This window comes from Cupressus sempervirens, chromosome 5, assembly GCF_028749045.1.
Source record: "Cupressus sempervirens isolate cs-2001-9-10 chromosome 5, ASM2874904v1, whole genome shotgun sequence".
Taxonomy (NCBI): domain Eukaryota; kingdom Viridiplantae; phylum Streptophyta; class Pinopsida; order Cupressales; family Cupressaceae; genus Cupressus; species Cupressus sempervirens.
In genome coordinates, this window is record NC_143122.1 from 529,207,695 (window position 1) to 529,226,332 (window position 18,638).

Here is an 18,638-nt window from a genome sequence, read left to right on the forward strand (position 1 = left end):
TGCCTTGATCTTTTCCTTTGTGTTTGAGGATTTTTTTACAGGAAAAGAAAGTTTGTACTTCACATATGCTACAAATATCGTGCAAATTCAATTTAATGATAGTAGCTCCAAAGACCCTAATGATAAAGATGGATATAGTGAGGCTCTTGAAGCAAACATCTTTAATGATTGGTATAATGAGATTCTTCTACATTAAGAGAGAGTATGAAACTTCTTCTAAGTCAATGCGCGAGCTTAGAAGTTTAATACTCAAAGGGAGTCTAGAAAAACATGTGTATGACTGCATGATGTTTATGGGCCTACACCTACGTATATCATGAGAAAGTAATGACTTATCACTAGAAAATCAGAAAATTGATAAGAGAGTTTCTGAGGAAGTAACTAGAGGACCTGACTTCCCAGGATCGATGTTCAGAGGGAGAAATTTTGAGATGACATCCTTTGTGGATGATATCTTATCTATGAGGAGAAGTTCTAAGAGAAATTCTTTATATTATGCTCTCCTCTATGAGAGAGTATGGAGTGAAAACCCTTTGTTTCAGCCTCTAGTAGCAACAATGGTGGGTTCAATCTCTGACTTGGTTCATGGTGTATATAATGTGAGTTACTACATGATGCTATTGTGATTATGTCACAAAAGATGACAATCTTTCATTGATGTACATATTTAGATGGGGGTTATTGAAAGGTGATGATCTTATCAATAATTGGACCTGTTATCATAACAGACTACCTTAAGTTGTTGTCCTAGTGTGCTGAAAGTTATGATAACGAACAAAAGGTAACTATTGTAAGGTGATGATCTTATCAATAGTAGACCTATCTCCTAACACCAAAATGTGTTAGAGCAAGTGTTATCGTGGTTATTAGGCCGGATTTTGTCGCACACATTGATATCCATCATGGTTATTAGGCCGGATTTTGCTGGACACCTTAAAAATCATTTTTTATGCTTCTTTAGGCCGGATCTTGTTTGACACCATAACTTAAATCTATCATAGACCACACTTAAGGTGGCATTTAATTTTGTATTATATTTGCTTCAATTCCCTCTATACTAAAGAGTGAGTGTTGAGGAACCATAGTGAACTAAAGTAAATTCCATATGTTAAATATGCTAATGTGTGTGTGTGTGTGTGTGTGTTGATGGATTCATGTTGATATCCTTAATATGTCATTCTAGGAATATCTCTTCATATACTCAAGAGCATAATGTGTTATATATCAATCCTCCCTAACTAAGAGGTAATGTTAAGTTTGTAGTTACAGTCAGATGGATTCGATCATGAGATTCATTGTTGTTGGTAAATCATCATTTAATTATTTATTATATATATACTTATTATATTATATATATATATATATATTATATATTATAGCTATATGGTTATATATTATATATTATTGTTAATATGTTATTTATATCTAATGATGATTAACCACAAGAAACATGTCTCTTCCTCTCATATTTATAAGTCATTCAATATGCATTAGGAAAATAATCAATTACAATGGCAATTGTTAGTACATTTGCAGAGATCTAAAAAGTTAACAATACTTGTCACTCGGAAATAAGAACATGTCATGTTTTTTGAAACTAAATATAAGGATGCAACTCATCTATCAGTAAGATCCTTAGATCCCATGTCAACCTTTAAAAGACAGCTACACCTATCTGTTGTGTTACTCTGACCAGAACTACACCAAGCTTCAAAGTTCCAAAGTAACAAGAATCAGAATCGAATTGGAATTGGCAAGGCCGAATCAAATCGTGAATTGGAATCAAATCGGCCATGAATCGACAAATTTAAAAAACCCTTGAAATTTAGTAACTTATTTCATAAACCCTTTATCACTGATTTGATTCACTAATTCACAAGAAATCATTTGACTTGAATCGAATAGCCAAATCGCGTAAATTGCCGCGATTCTCATAACTATGCCTCAAACTATGTAGTGGCTCGTCATAATCCACAAATTGTAAAGCCTTCATCCTGTCAAGTCTTGGATCCCAAACCAACCTAGCAACATGATCTTGGGAGGAGAAATAGTGGTCCATCTGTTTGCTATCCTCCTATATCATCAAACCACACAAGTATATCATTCTACCAATGCCAAAAATAGCCCGACTATGCATGAAGATCAACCTATTAAACCACCAAATGTCACTGCTATAGGATATACTAACATTAAGATTGATGTTGTAGGCTTCCTCATTTCAATGTATATGCAAGAAATCTAATCCATGTGCAAAATCTAACCCAATGTCATGCCTCCACAAATCCCCATGCAACTCAATATATCCTTGAGTTTAGGCCAAATTTGAAAATGTAATTATGGACCAAATATGGCAACTACTAGTAACTGGAGTAGGCATAAATATAAAGTTACCAATCAATAAAGTAACAGCTGCAATATCATGAAATTTTTTAGATGGAATATAGAAGTCTTCTTTATGAATTGAGGACAACTCTATTTCTAGTTCACCACAAGTGTTATTGATCAAATCTATAGCTCCATCAATGAAATGATGACCACCACATGAAGTTTCAGAACTAGTATCACTTAATTCATCTTTTTCCTCAAGACATTGTGGAGGTATATGATTGCTGATATGAAAATCAGAATTCTCATAGTTGACTTCTTGTTGGTCCTTAAGGCTTTCTTTCACATAGAGTGTCTCATACAGATAAGGTGAAGTGTAGATACTATATTCACCTTCATTCTGACTAAGGGTATGGATCCCTTGTACAATTTGTATGGTCTCCTTGGTCTTAGGATCATGATCATCATCCTTGTGAGTGGCATTCATAGAAATATGATTTTCAGCCTGGCGTAATGAGTAGTGTGCCATACTCAATTATAGACAAGCTCATCTTCGTTTTCATCATCATAAACTACTTCAGTATAGTGAACTTTACCTTTCCCAAGATATCTACAATCTAGTGACCAAGGTTCATTGCATGTGAAGCATAAATTCCCATTCCTTGACTCAAAGTCTGCCTTTAGTGGAGTACCCTTGTTCTGATTTGAAGATTTCAGATTCGTCCTGAGCCCTTTAAAAGACTTTTTGGGAGGATGAACCACTGAAGATGAGTATTCACTTCATCCTGAGCCCTTTAAAAGACTTTTTGGGAGGATGAACCATTGAAGATGAGTATTCACCTTCATTTTGACCAAGGGTATGGATTTCTTGTACAATTTGTATGATCTCCTTTGTCTTACGATCATGATCATCATCCTTGTGAGTGACATTCGTAGAAATATGATTTTCAGCCTACTGTAATGAGTAGTGTGCCATATTCAATTGTAGACAAGCTGATCTTTATTTTCATCATCAGAAACTACTTCAGTATAGTGAACTTTACCTTTCCCAAGATATCTATGATCCAGTGACCAAGGTTCATTGCATGTGAAGCATAAATTCCCCCTTAGCTCATTCCTTGACTCAAAGTTTGCCTTTAATGGAGTACCCTTGTTCCGATTTGAAGATTTCGGATTTGTCCTGAGCCCTTTGAAAGACTTTTTGGGAGGATGAACCACTGAAGATGAGCTATCTAAATCAAGTGCCATCTTGATTGTATCTTGAAGAGTACTTGGTTTCAGCACTTTGACAAATCCCTTGATTCAAATCTTCCTCAAACAACATCACCTTCCTGTTTTCAGACATGTTACGGAGCATGATAGATATCCATTGCAATTCATCAATATAGGTGTCCAAAGCACCACTATGCTTGAGCTGAGCTAACTCCGTGTTGTAGACTTCTATTCCTTCCTGTCAAATTTGCTTATCAACTTGTTACTATTATCCTCATATGAATTAATCATGCCATGAGCTTGATTGACTAAGCCATGGTGCCACCAATTGTAAACTGGTCCATCCAAATGCATAGTAGCAAACTTAATTGCATCAATTTCAGAGATGGACTTTAGTGTAAGAAACATATCTTGCTTATGAATCCATGCTCTGGCTGTAGTTTTTCCGGTGCCCTCAAACACTGGTAAGGTAGGCTCATTCATAGCATGCTTCAAGTCCCTGTCTAGGGCCCCTGGCTTCCTATCCTTCCTTGCTCTGACCATTTTGCTTCTCTATCCCATATACTGAACAAGGCTTAAGACTGCCTTAACAGTACCTGGAAACAAATCCCTTTCAACATATGTAGCCATGACGTCATCCAAAATATCTCCAACAGTTCGAGCATTGCCAACTTCAATCTCATCATTATGTTCAGGAAACACGAGCACTAAAGGTTTATCCGTGGTATGAGTAGGTGCTCCCATGCATCGAGATGTTCCCACTACACTACCACCCTTGCTACGATGGTTCTGTGGTATTGCCCGATGTTCATTGCTCTATTGCTTGTGTAAGTTGTTGCAGTACACCAGCAATGTGATTTTGCCCTTCTCTAAGAACTCTCAAGGTTACTCTTGCTTCTCTATCTGCTTCTTTCGGCAGGTCCAAAATTTGTGGGGATTGCCAAACTCTACGTGGTTCTCTACCATATACATATGCATTCAAAGCAAGTGCCCACTAGACAGAAGGTTCATTGCTCTGATACCATTGACATATCCTGATATCCCTAATAATATTTCCCAAAGTCTTATGACATTAATATCTCAAATTCCTGCTTTGTAGTCTATCCTTGCAAAGTTGTATTAAATCTTGACTATATCCATTCATAGCTATTTGCAGTTCACGAACATAGGTTTGGGACAATATAAACATGCATCAAGAAATACACTAACAATATGAAATTTATTTCCAAAGATAATAACAGTGAACTAACAATCAACAATTCTTATTCTTGTTTCTGCAATCTTATGCGAACAAAGATAACATTCAGACTAGTTTGGAACTCTTTCAGCCATCGACTGCACTCCAATAACCTCTAATATTGTCCTGAATTCCAATATTTGTGGGGGTCAGGAAACTCTACGTGGTTCTCTATTATACTGATGCATTCAAAGCAAGTGGCCACTAGGCAGAAAGTTCGTTGCTCTAATACCACTGACACATCCTTGATAGTATTTCCCAAAGTCTTATGACATTAATATCTTTAAGTCCTGCTTGGTAGTCTTTCCTTGAATATTTATATTAAATCTTGACTATATCCATTCATAGCTATTTGCAGTTCAGGAACATAGGTTTGGGACAATATAATCATGCATCAAGAAATACACTAACAGTATGAAATTTGTTTCCAAATATAATAACAGTGAACTAACAATCAACAATTGTTATTCTTGTTTCTGCAATCTTGTGCAAGCAAAGATAACATTCAGACTGGTTTGGAACTCTTTCAGCCATCAACTGCACTCCAATAACCTGTAATATTGTCCTGCCTTCCAAAATTTGTGGGCGTTGCCAAAATCTACGTGGTTCTCTATTATATTGATGCATTCAAGGCAAGTGCCCACTAGGCAGAATGTTCATTGCTCTGATACCACTGACATATCCCTAATAGTATTTCCCAAAGTCTTATGACATTAATATCTCTAATTCCTGCTTGGTAGTCTATCCTTGCAGATTTATATTAAATTTGGCCTATATCCATTCATAGCTATTTACATTTCACGAACATAGGTTTGGGACAATATAAACATGCATCAAGAAATACACTAACAGTATGAAATTTATTTCCAAAGATAATAACAGTGAACTAACAATCAACAATCAACAATTCTTATTCTTGTTTCTGCAATCTTATGCAAACAAAGATAACATTCAAACTGGTTTGAAACTCTTCCAGCCATCGAATGCACTCCAATAACCTCTAATATTGTCCTCCCTTCCAAAATTTGTTGGGGTCGCCAAACTCTACGTGGTTCTCTATTATATTGATGTATTCAAAGCAAGTACCCACTAGGCAGAAGGTTTGTTGCGCTGATACCACTGACATATCCCTTTAATTCCTGCTTGGTAGTCTATCCTTGCAGATTTATATTAAATCTTGACCATATCCATTCATAGCTATTTGCAGTTCAGGAACATAGGTTTGGGACAATATAAACATGCATCAAGAAATACAGTATCAGTATGAAATTTATTTCCAAACATAATAACCGTGAACTAACAATCAACAATTCTTATTCTTGTTTCTGCAATCTTATGCAAACAAAGATAACATTTTGACTGGTTTGGAACTTTTTGAGTCATCAACTGCACTCCAATAACCTGTAATATTGTCCTGCCTTCTGAAATTTGTGGGGGTTGCCAAACCCTACGTGGTTCTCTATTATATTGATGCATTCAAAGCAAGTGCTCGCTAGGCAGAAGGTTCATTGCTTTGATACCGCTGACATATCCCTAATAGTATTGCCCAAAGTCTTATGAGATTCATATCTCTAATCCCTGCTTGGTAGTCTAAGCTTGCAGATTTATATTAAATCTTGACTATATCCATTCATAGCTATTTGTAGTTCAAGAACATAGGTTTGGGACAATATAAACATGCATCAAGAATTACACTAACAGTATGAAATTTATTTCCAAAGATAATAACAGTGAACTAACAATCAACAATTCTTATTCTTGTTTCTGCAATCTTATGCAAACAATGATAACATTCAGACTGAAATATCCCCAATGGATATTTACCCGATTTCTTTCTCAAAATAATATCTAGAAAATAAACATATGAAGTTACAATATAAACCAATAATATAAAACCGTAGATTCTGATAAAATACTTGAAATATTCTATTGCATTATACATCAGCAATACAATAATCAGCATTCAAAAGTCCAATCTTAAACACAGATTTACAGGCAGATTAGAATATTAAGAAAGAACTTGTAAGCACACGTGAGACACCTAATGTGACGTCTCCACTGACAATGGGTTTGCGTCCACTGTCTACCGGCACGAAGGTTTACGTTCTCCTGCTGGGTGAAAGCTGAAGCTTTCCGAATAACTCTCGCAAGAGAGAAACTGAAATCTAAATCATAAACCAAGCATGATCCGAATGAATGAGTCTTTCTCCTTTTAATCCTCAAGGTTGTCACTCTTCAACTCCCTTCCTGTCCTTTCATCTTATCCCTCCTTGTCACCTTTAGCCCACTTTATAATATTAAATTGACCTTTTATAATTTTAAATTCACACTCTCATAGTCAATTTTAATATTATATGAATGTCTTTAAATTTTCTTATGTCCCAAAAAGGGGACACTACAAATCTTCCCTCCTCGAGATTGCTTGTCCTCAAGCAATCAGTACTAGGATCCCATATGAATCTGCTGGTAGCTTTGTAGCCCAATTCGAAAACAAATCTTGCCACATTGTGAAGCAAGCTGTCAAAATGCAACCTTTCCATCAACCAGATTCTTGGATCCCATGTTAATCTATAAAGTCCTGTTGCATTTGTAGGTCGTACAACTTTGATTATCATTGCATCTAGTCTCAGACTGTGTAGGAATACAACAAATATCCTCAAAATGCCATAGATACATATAGTCAACACTTGGATCCCAAACCATCCCATGTGCATGTTCAATCAAAACAACCTGACGTGTGCTACCATCATATACAAGAAGATTCCCACTTTGACTGAAAATCTTATTTGCATTGAGATCACAAGCACCACGGTAGTCAAATAATTGTGGGAACTCAATTGTGTACCAACTCCTCAAAACATTACGAACCATGGGAATGTTCCCTCCCGAGTCCCACAAACAAAAGGGCCATCCATCTTCCCAACTATCTATAGTATGTTGTTGCTTTGTGCCCATGGTGGAGTACTCCAACTACTCAACTGCCACAATGCTGCCCCTCTCTCTATTTGTATTCTAGCTATACTGCTCGCCACCTCTCTATCCCAGGGTGATTTGTAATCAGTGTCATGTCTTTCTTTCAAGGCAGCAACCTTTTGGTTGCAACAATTGTCAATCCAAAACTCCTGACCAAAATCAATGAGCGTACCATCATCAGATTCGAATAACGGGTTCTCCATTATCCAGTCAACATCTACTTCAAACAAAGGGTTATCTACAAGCTGAATGTGATTTGAAGTTTGGTACTTGGTCTTTTGGGACAACTATCCAAGTCATAAGTCTATTGAATGCTATCAAGTTCATTAATTACTTCTTGGAAGAATTCTTGCTTCTTTTTACTTTCATGTTCTCGAGAATGATTTCTGATCCTAACCTGAATTTTTGCTTTCTGAAAAGCGATTTGTGTATCCTCCAATGCTTTATGAGCATACTTAAACTCCCTATTGAGCTCCAAAATCTCGTTATTTCCTTTATTCAACTAATCAACATATACTCTAACAACCTTAATAATATAATCCTTGTTTGAAAGAAAACATAAATAATCTAATTTCATAAATTCAAGGGCTGTTTTGACTACTAGCAAATCAGCAACAAGCCAATCTCCTTCCACTCCCCTTTGAGCCTTCCTATAAAGATCCTCAATCATCCTGTGAGTACTGTCATAATGTACCAAGGATGCACAACCATGTTTCAATAACCTTTAGTTGGTTCTTTAAGGCACGCATTTCATTATTGTCATGTTGAAGTGGCTCATCGTCTTGAAGTGTCATCTTGGATTGTTCCTCTAAATTTATATCATGTGTATAAGAAACATATGGTTCATCACATAAAGACTCCAACATGCTATTACTTCGAGTACAACCAGCCTCATCAACATGTTTGTCAAAGCTAACCTCCAAATCACCAATGTAGAAACTTGTATGTTTCTTATCCACAGATGAAATTATTTTGTCTACATCAAGGTCACCGGGAGACGGGGAGACTTGGAGGTCTCTAGTACTCATGCTGGTACCAGTACGACAATTTTTGAAAAATAGGAGGGGGGTACTTGGAGACAGCAAATGTTTTTTTAATAGTTGAAAAAGTCTAATACAAAATACAAAATAATAATACTATAAAACCAAAGGACTAAAGTAAATAATAATAGTAATGTCACATTGATATAGAGTCAAATATTTCAAAACTCACATAATCACATTACCGTATCTCATGGTAATACTTGTTTCCTGAATAGTGCATATGATCATCATCATATTAGATTGATAATCACAAATATTATCATTACATTTTCAAATTTTAAATTTTAAATGTATAGTTTGAAGCTAAATTGCCAATATGCAATCAAAAATGAACAAATTTAGTATACTAAACCAACCAAAAATTTATCTAGTACTAGTATGTTGATGGTACTATCATCTACTCCACAAGGTTGTGATCATCCATTGTGATCATCCATCTCAAGGTCTTTAGCTATCATGGTCTCAAAATCATTTAAATTGTCATTAGTCTTAATAGTTGCATTAAGAAACATTAAAATGAGGGCTAAAATAATTTAATAATATATTTTACATTTATTTTTTATCAGGAGACTTCACTTTTTGGATTAGGAGACTAGGAGACTTTAGGAGACTTCATTGAGGTCTCTGGAGATGTGAAAAGTCTATGAGATGTGTCTTCATCTCCAAGACATGTCTTTTAGGGGAGAGACGGGTCTCCAAGTAACCATGATCTACATTCTTCCTTGTGCTGGTCTGAATTTCTTTTGCCTCCTCTTCGTTATCACAATTCTCACAAATAGGATTGAGTGTACTAGTCTCCTCAAGTGTCAAGAAAATTTGTTCCCACCTCATAGAAATTCCTTTAACTTGTAAACCCTTCAAGTTCTTCACTATCAATTGCAAAACTTTCTTCATCACCACATCATTGTAGGCTGTTGTAGTAGATGTTATTCGCATGATCTCATTGAGACAAGAAGCAACCACAAGGTTAACCTGTTTATCTGGATGCTCCATAAACCTAGATTGGACCAAGGTCACCATTGAAGGTTGTAAAGCCCAATTTAAGAGTCTACAATCTGCTTGCTCTGCATTGGTCATAAAAGTGTCTATCTCTTCCAATTTGGAGAGAATGTCATTTGAGGATTTCATGTGTTCTAGTTGCAACCCAATGATGTATAACCGACCCAAACATTTTTCTTTCTGCAAGTTTCTCAGTTGTTTGCCATTAAAGGTGTTTTGAGAAAACCCTATGTTTCATATTCTCCATTTTCGAGAAGATTTGTTGGGAGCAGCTATGTAAGGCTGATATTTTGTATTTCTGACTTTTGAGATTGATCACTAAAGGTACTGCCCTGTTTGCCTCTAAAATTTCCTTCCCTGTGAAGAAAATGAAACAGTTTTCCTTAGCTCTAAAGTTGTGAATGTTTATCTATTGACACAATCTTGACTTTACTTTGCAACAATTTAGAAAATATTAACACCATGAACTAAAAGATTGTCATAGTCACCAACAAATACCATAGGTTCTACAATAAAAGTTTCTAAGTTAAAATAATTGGATATTCCAATCGTCTCCTATCGTAAATAGCTTGCTAGCCGTTCTTGGTAAAGATAATCATAAGTTCAAAGAGTTGAGATTTGGCATAGGAGATGATCCTCGTTACTACGCAACTTGAAGCTGAAGATTTTGAAGGATCTACTGCCTATATTTCTTTGTACAAATTATTGCTTGTGTCCTTTGTGATGCTTGAAAGATACTCATAAAGGAAATCATCCTAACTAAAATGCACATCTCCAAGGTTCCTCCTTGCACTCACAATTGTTCGGTTGTTTCCAGAGAGATATGATTATTGATTTGAATGAATACTATCAGATTGGTGCAATCTGGAATCAACTTTAGATATATTTCTTCGTACTCAATAACTCTTGCCCAAATTCATCCCCAACAATGGCCAGTGGTTTTCTAAACCAATACCAACTGTTGCTAATCAACTCAGGAGTTATTGCGATTTCTTTCCTCAATAGCAAATAAATTGTTTGAATATGTGCACAACTCTGAGGATGTCGTCCAAGACGAATTGGCTAGATTGTGAAAGAACTCCACTAATCACAAGTTTTCACAATCAGGAGTATAACAGAATCATCGCGGGCAATTTAAAATCATCCATTAATAAGGTTTGAGCCCCCCCTCCGCCCACCCCCCCAAAAAAATTATTAACACGATGCAATTTGCTAATTGTAGGTGTTATATTTGCCTTTTTCCAATTAAAAGGATTCTTTAACCAAGGAAATGACAACTGGAAACAATGTCTTCGAGTGTTATTCAACCCAAACTTTATAATTTTGAATGTGTTGGTTCCAACTTAGGACAATATTCATAGTGCTTCATTTTATTTTTCTCCCTCCACCAGAATATTCCAAGACTATTCCAAGACTATAGTCGGGTTTGGTTTAATACGACAAAATATTAATACTCTAGTAAAAGTAATGATTCCCTTAACGCATCTTTACCCATTATTTGTGCTTCTTGCAATATGAGAACCTGATGCCCCATATACAAAGCAAATGTTTGCCTTCTGCAAATTTGTAATGACAAAGTGTTTTCTTCTAGTGACGTTTCTTTTGCATACAACAATGGTTACCAAACATTCAGTTTCCAAATATTCTTATTGTTAGAGCTGTTACGCTTCTTTCTATTCATGTTTGTTCCCCAATTCGCATGGAATGCAAGATGTTGTTACGAATAGAATGGTAGTATTTTTTTCACGACACCCATGGTAATGGTTTCTCTATTCGACTTTGGTGTTAGCACTGGTACACTTCTCGACTCGTGACTCTGATTGTAGTAACCACAAGTATTCCTTCTATTTGTGTTTAGCAACTAAAATTGTCCTCTATTATACCTTCGGCAAAACTTGGCTACTGTTACTCCAAAATTTAGCAATTCATACAAATGCTTTCCTAGCCTTGTTGCTTCCTTAATCTTGTTGATAAAGAGCCAAAAAAATTCCAATAATTATTTGGTTCTAGAATCACTCATCTACAATTTAGACATGCATTAGTTCCAACTTCTTAGAATCTCCTCTTGCACAAGCTCAGTTATTCAAATTCGTCACCCATAACTACTCATGACCAACACCATTGTTTTCATCTTTACCAAGGACCAATTTGACAATGGTTTTGTTAAGCAGTCATCTATCCTTCTCCACTCGAAATGTATCTCTTCTTGTATATTATTGATGGTTTTAAGAATTATGGCAATTCACAGGGATGGCAAAAAAATATTATTCTTGATAAAACTTATTCACAAAAACTACAATAAATACCTTTCAGACCACTCCCATTACAATAGCACCTCTCCAATTTGAGCCACTACTATTCACCGTAGCCTCCATAATCTACTTCCTCAAATGTAATCGAAACTTCGAGTGTTCGGGAAATATTTTCTTGGTTAAATACATGTTCTCCACCAAATATTTCTTCACAAATACATATCATAAATCATTGTTGCCAAATATTATATTTGCAACTGGTGAGTAAATATACGCTTTTGAATAATCGGGAATCACATTAATCATTTTCTCCTGAAATATATCCTAATAATAATCTTGATTATTTGTATCGGCACCTCTAATGTGAACTATTATCCCTGCATGCTAAGAATATAACCCCTCCCCAGTTATATATTGTTAACTTTCCGAATCTTCTTGGTTGTAGCTTCCAATTGTGATAATGCAGATAGGCATCTCTAATTCCTCACAACTGCATCTTTCAAGAACACCATACCATTGATATTTTCTTTGCTAATGCACAAACCCTTCAAATGGGCAGATGAGAAGCTCCACAGACTGAATAGAGAGCATCAAAATTCCTCTTTCAATACAATGGTTTGCAGTGTTACTTTTACCCAATAAAGTTTTCAAATTTTATTGAGTGTTTGAAAATTTTCTCCCTAACTTCAAAATAAAATGCCAAACTATGAAAGTTCTGCCATTCCCAACGAATCTTGAACAAACCACAAATTTGTCTTCCCAGGTCTAGATGTCCAGAAAATTAATATCCTATCAGACCAAATAAAATATCCCTGAAATATCCCCAATAGATATTTGCCCAATTTCTTTCTCAAAATAATATTCAAAACATAAACATATGAAGTTGCAATATAAACCAATAATTTAAAACCATAGATTCTCATAAAATACTTGAAATATGCTATTGCATTATACATCAGCAATACAATAACCAGCATTCAAAAGTCCAATCTTAAACATAGAGTTACAGTCAGATTGGAATACTAAGAAAGAACCTGTAAGCACACGCGAGACACCTAATGTGAGGTTTCCACGGACAATGGGTTTGTGTCCATTGTCTACCTGCACGAGGGTTTAGGTCCTGCTGGATGAAAGCTGAAGCTTTCCAAATAACTCTCACAAGAGAGAAACTGAAATCTGAATCATAAACCAAGCATGATCCGAATGAATGAGTCTTTCTCCTTCCAATCCTCAAGGGTGTGACTCTTTGACTCCCTTCCTGTCCTTCATCTTATCCCTCCTTGTCACCTTTAGCCCACCTTATATTATTAAATTGACCTTGTATAATTTTAATTCACGCTCTCATAGTCAATTTTAATATTAGATGAATATGTCTTTAAATTTCCTTATGTCCCCAAAAGGGGACATTACACAAACTTAATAAGAAGATATGGAGGAAGTTGATAGTTATCCCTGAGTGGGTTACAACGAATTTATACTACAAAATGGCCTCCCTTAGTACTCATAGTTGAATGACTTGAACTGGGCACCCTGCCTGATTTCCAGTAGTTCTCCCAATGCTTGCTTGCTACCAACCTATTGAATTTGCTACCTTGAATGGTGCATGTGCAAGTTTTGGCTACCCCTCTGTAATATTCACACACCAACCCGAATGGGCATCCAATAAGCACTGTGAACGGATGATCGTCCAGCCCACTCTTCAGAACATGTGCACTCCTTTGACAGATGATCACAGTAAACAGAATTTGAAGGGGCTACGTCCTTAACTTTGTTGAGTCTTATCAAGTGTTAGCTCCTGTAGGAATCAGACTATTCTTCTTTCTTACCTTCCAGCAATGTGTTCACCGAAACAGTTTTGCCTGTGAAAAGCGTTCAGGCACCCTTGAATCGTTCACTGACCAAAATACGATGCCAATATGTATGTGATGATCCTGTGTTGTTGCAACCAATTCCTCTCAGGCGTTCAAGTCCATTGTTGCATCCTATATTCTTCATTTTTCTCAAATGGTGCTGCCTTCAAACAACTCCTCAGAGAATTTTGTCTATAGGAACAACTCAGTCACATCGACCAGCCATGAGTTTTCTGAAAACTGTTTTTTTGGAAACTTCTTTTGATGCTTGCTTTCGACACCCACAACCAACACAAGAAGTTTGTATTACCATTCCCGCAGAACCATTACAAAATCCTAGACATGCATGGAGTGAATAATAGGAGCACTTGAGAGAATCTACCTGGTGGCAAAGTTGGTCATTATGTCTCAGCATGCTGTCCACCTGATCTTGACCGGTCGTGTCACCATTACTCAACTTTAACAACCCGAGCATATCACACCTCAGTCCGACATGGTGCCCAGCTTGGAGAGAAAGTGTCCATTAATTGTTGAGTTGGAACCACCAAAACACTCCCTTGGTGTTGCCATTAAAGCTTATCGGGATTTAGTAATAGGTTAGTGTTGTCCAAATTGACTGTCGGGTTGGGGGACATGACAGAAGCTGTGCAGCAGGCTGCTACATTTTGCCTATAAGTGCACTGTTCAGTGGTTCAGGTGTCTTCTTTTTATCTGGCATTCATGGAAACTATTTCTCCTTGCATTTTGGCATGGATGGTGGATAGAGGAATGTTTTATAGCATGATGGTAGCACCGCAGAAGAGGTTGGACCACTGGGCTCATTGTGAGCCTCATAAATTCCATGACTGTAGGCCTCTAAAAAATCCAGTGATTCCAAAATGGAAATGATCTGCATGTTTGGACTTCTCTTTAACTGTAGTGCAATTTAAAAATGTAAAGGGCCCTTTGTTTTGTGTATGCATGCAAAATTGATGGCCACCAGAAGCTTAGGGTTTGTGCTGTTTGTGAGACTCCAACAGGTTTATTTATTTATTTTAAAACTGTTATGCCACGTTTTTGCCCTTGCTGGAGGTCTCCTAAAGTTGTTATTTGTTTTTTATGGATTGTATTTAACCAGTGGTTAATGAATGGGGTCCATCTGGAATTTTGTTGGACAGAGTCATTTTAATTCCATCTAAAACGACTGATGTGCAGCTAAATATTCACACTGTTTTTTTCAACGTTTTAAAAATGCTATAAGTGGCAACTGAAAGGACAGAGGGTAAGGGAGAAAGAGAAGAGGGCACTCTGTTGTTTCTGCTTTGCTTCATTAATTGTGCTTTATGTACAGCTTTTCAAAATTCCTTGATTCACCTTCTGGTCTCTCTCTTCTCCACTATATCACCACATTCTCTAAATGAATGATCTCCTGACCATCGACTAAGTCATTCGCTGAGGGCACCATTGGGTCTTCTTCCACATCATATAACATGGATGGTTAATACAACTAGATGTATTCACAGTCGATTGCTTAGTGTAGCCTGATGGAGGAGGCATATCCTTTTAGAATGCATTCTCTATAACTCCCTTATTGAGTTATGTTCAACACAATTCTAGTCATGCCTTGCGTTCCGATTCAATAAAGACCTCTCTAGTTGCTCACGAGACTAAAATATAGAGAGACAAGATATAAATGTTAACACCAGATTTATCCATCATGGATCTATGCTAACTCATCAGATTTTTGGTGGAACTTAGTGTTGATGCATAGAGATGGATCATTAAATTGTAGATATCTCTCTATCATGGCTGACCTATTATAGTACTCTACTTTTCAAGGGAATAGATTGGAGGTGAAGGAAGATAAATGATGTGAAAATGCAAATAGTGTTTGATTATCCTAGTTATCTTTGAAGTCAAAATATATGCTTCGAGCTTTCATTTTTTGCATCTGTTTGGAATTTCATTATCCCATTCAGCAGATAATTAATGAATATTTCTAAAACTGGGCATGATTTCTATTAATCATACTTGTTTGTAATTGTTTCTCAAGATTTGTTTTGTCTGAACTATTATTGCTAGTGGATTCTATTATCTGTATGCCAATTCATCTCTTTTGTATATAATACATGAGTCTTTTTATTCTCGTACAAATAATGTAGATAATACAATTGTGAAGTTTGTCTTGGATTTGAATGTTTTCATATGAAAGATGTACTGATATTACTCATATCTAGTGCCAATTTTCATTTGTAATTCTTTCAGAGCATTTTAAAAATTATGGAAGAGAATGGAGCAGTTCAGGAGCCAGATACATTTACACTTATAACCTACCAAAAGTATGAGGTATGTGTTTGTATTCCTAGATCTTGTTTTGTAATAGAATATGCTCTTTCTTTTTTTTCTTTTTGGTATTCCATATCATTTATTGAATAAAATAAACTACTGAAGAAGTAGTTTTGGTGATTATCCATATTCTTTGACAATATATAGTATTCTATTTACAAAACCTTGGTGTCTTAAAAAGCAAAAAACCGAAGAAAAGCAAATAAACCCAACAAGCAACAATCATACTGTTATGTAAAGAGAAGTCGTATTGCAAGTGAATAATTTCCAACAAGGTAGCAATCTTTGAGGACTGTTGTGAAGTTGAGATGCTCTTATTTTTGTGTTTCAGGAAAAATTCCTATATAGATATATTCAGCAATAACTGAAAAGTTGAAAATTAGAAGATGAAATGGCTTCCAAAAGAATTTGAAAAACCATGTGACAAGTGTACCCCTAAAAGGTGAAGAGAATTTTCGAGGAGATGGAACTCATGGAAATGAATACTTTGGTTTCCAATTTTGTTTCCAGTGAGAATTTTGAAGCTTTTTGTATATTGCATTTGTTGGGCTCTTTGAACAACCTTATTTAGAAAACCTAATGTCCCCAATGAAAAAGGAATCATTTAGAGGAAATGCAAACTTTTCAAAGAGTCATGGTTTTGGATTATCATAATACCCTCCTTGAATGGTTAATCTATCCACAACACCAAGTTGTCCTCTGAATTTGACAAACTTATCAGGACCAAGAGGCTTGGTGAGAATGTCTGCAGTCTGATTTGTGGTATGAATATTGCAAGTCTATTGTTCCGTCTTCAACCAGTTGTCGTATGCAGTGATAGTGAACATCCACATGCTTGGTCCGTTCATGGAAAACTGAATTTTTTGCTAACAGAAAACCTTTGAGCAGCCATAGCTAAGTCCCAAGAGTCACCAAAATTAGTAAGTCAAAAAACACCATGATCCTCAAGACTCACTGCAACAATAGAGTGAGTCGCCCTATCGATGATGGTACACTGATGTCAACTAAAGGTGACATCCAACTATGGAGAGTGTCACAACAACTGACTGACTGAGAGTAGATTTAGTTCCATCCCTGGAGCGTAGTACACATCAAGGAAAATGAGATTTCCCCTAGCAGATTGAATTTGAATGTTGCCTTTGCCAGCAATGGTATAATCTTCTCTGCCACCAAAAGTAACAGAATCTGAATAAAGTTGGTAGCCAGTGAACTTATCTCTGTGGTGGGTGAAATGACGAGAGGCATCTGAATCAATGTACAAGGCAGACGACTTTACATGATCTGCAGGTCTTTTAGCCATGAAGGCATAAAAGGAAGATTTTGTTTGCTCAGTGTGCTTTGCAATGTTTGCTTTGGGCTATGAGCCTAATTGCTTAGATTGGGCAACTAAGTGTTTCCGACATTCAACTTTCATGTGACCAAACTTGTGGCAGTAGTTGCATTGAATGTTCTTCTTTTGGGAACCTTTTGAAGCTGGAGCAGAGGACTTTTGTTGAGAAGACTATTGAGACTTGCCTTTATCCTTCTGAAAGGATTTAGTGGCAAAGGCTTGCTCTCTTGTGGAGGTAGAGCCGGAATTGCTACCGAACTGTTGTTTCCACCGATCTTGTTGAAGCAGAATTGTGCAGAGATCCATGAACTTCAGATCAGCACCAAAAGACATGATGTTGAGAGTCTCGATAAAATGTTCGTAGGACTTCGGTAAACTCTGGAGAGTGATAACCACACTGTCCTTTTCCTCCATTTTGCGACCAATGGCAAGCAATTGATCACGGATTTCCTAAATCCTATTCAAGTGAACTTGGAGCAATATTCATTAATCCATGATAATAGAAAACAAAGTGTTCTTCAAGAAGAAAGTTGTTCTTTTGTTAGAAGTCTATTAAAGATTTTTGAGATGTGCCCATATCTCGACAATTGTCTTGCTGAATGGAATCTGAGAGAGCTGATCATCAGTTATAGATAATTTGAGAAGCATCACCGCTTCCCGATTATTTAAATCCCATGTATCTTGATCAACACCAAAGGTAGTCGAATGTTGTGTAACACCTAGAACAATCTGATCAATATTCCAATATTCAAAAATTGCTATTATCCGTTGCTTGCAAGTGCGATAATTCCGACCATTGAATTTGGAATTGCTCTCAAGCAGAATATTAGTCAATGATACCATAGCAAATTTTTCAATGAAAAAGCGGGGAAATTTGTGAATGCATGTTCTTCGAGGCAAAAAAAAGGAAAGCCCAAAAAATTTGAAAGGTGAGACCCAAGAGAGAGCTCAAAAACCCAAAAAGAATATGTTATTGGTTTCTGGATCCATAGGCACAAAAATTGAGGCACCCAAAAAAATCAGACAACCCAGTTGAGCTATTGAAAAATCCATCAAGGATTTGTAGTCTGAAATAAAAATTCAGGCCCAAAA

General features: G+C 36.3%; 1 protein-coding gene across 2 annotated transcripts in view; it reads left to right on the forward strand.

The window, feature by feature from the left end:
• The window catches only part of EMB2458 (FtsH extracellular protease family), a 310,677-nt gene that overhangs the window by 265,328 nt on the left and 26,711 nt on the right, over nucleotides 1-18,638 (forward strand). For both annotated transcript variants that reach the window (XM_089831678.1, XM_089831679.1), the window contains exon 18: nucleotides 16,136-16,216. In XM_089831678.1, the coding sequence (XP_089687804.1) occupies nucleotides 16,136-16,216 (81 nt within the window). The remainder of the gene's footprint in view (nucleotides 1-16,135; nucleotides 16,217-18,638) is intronic.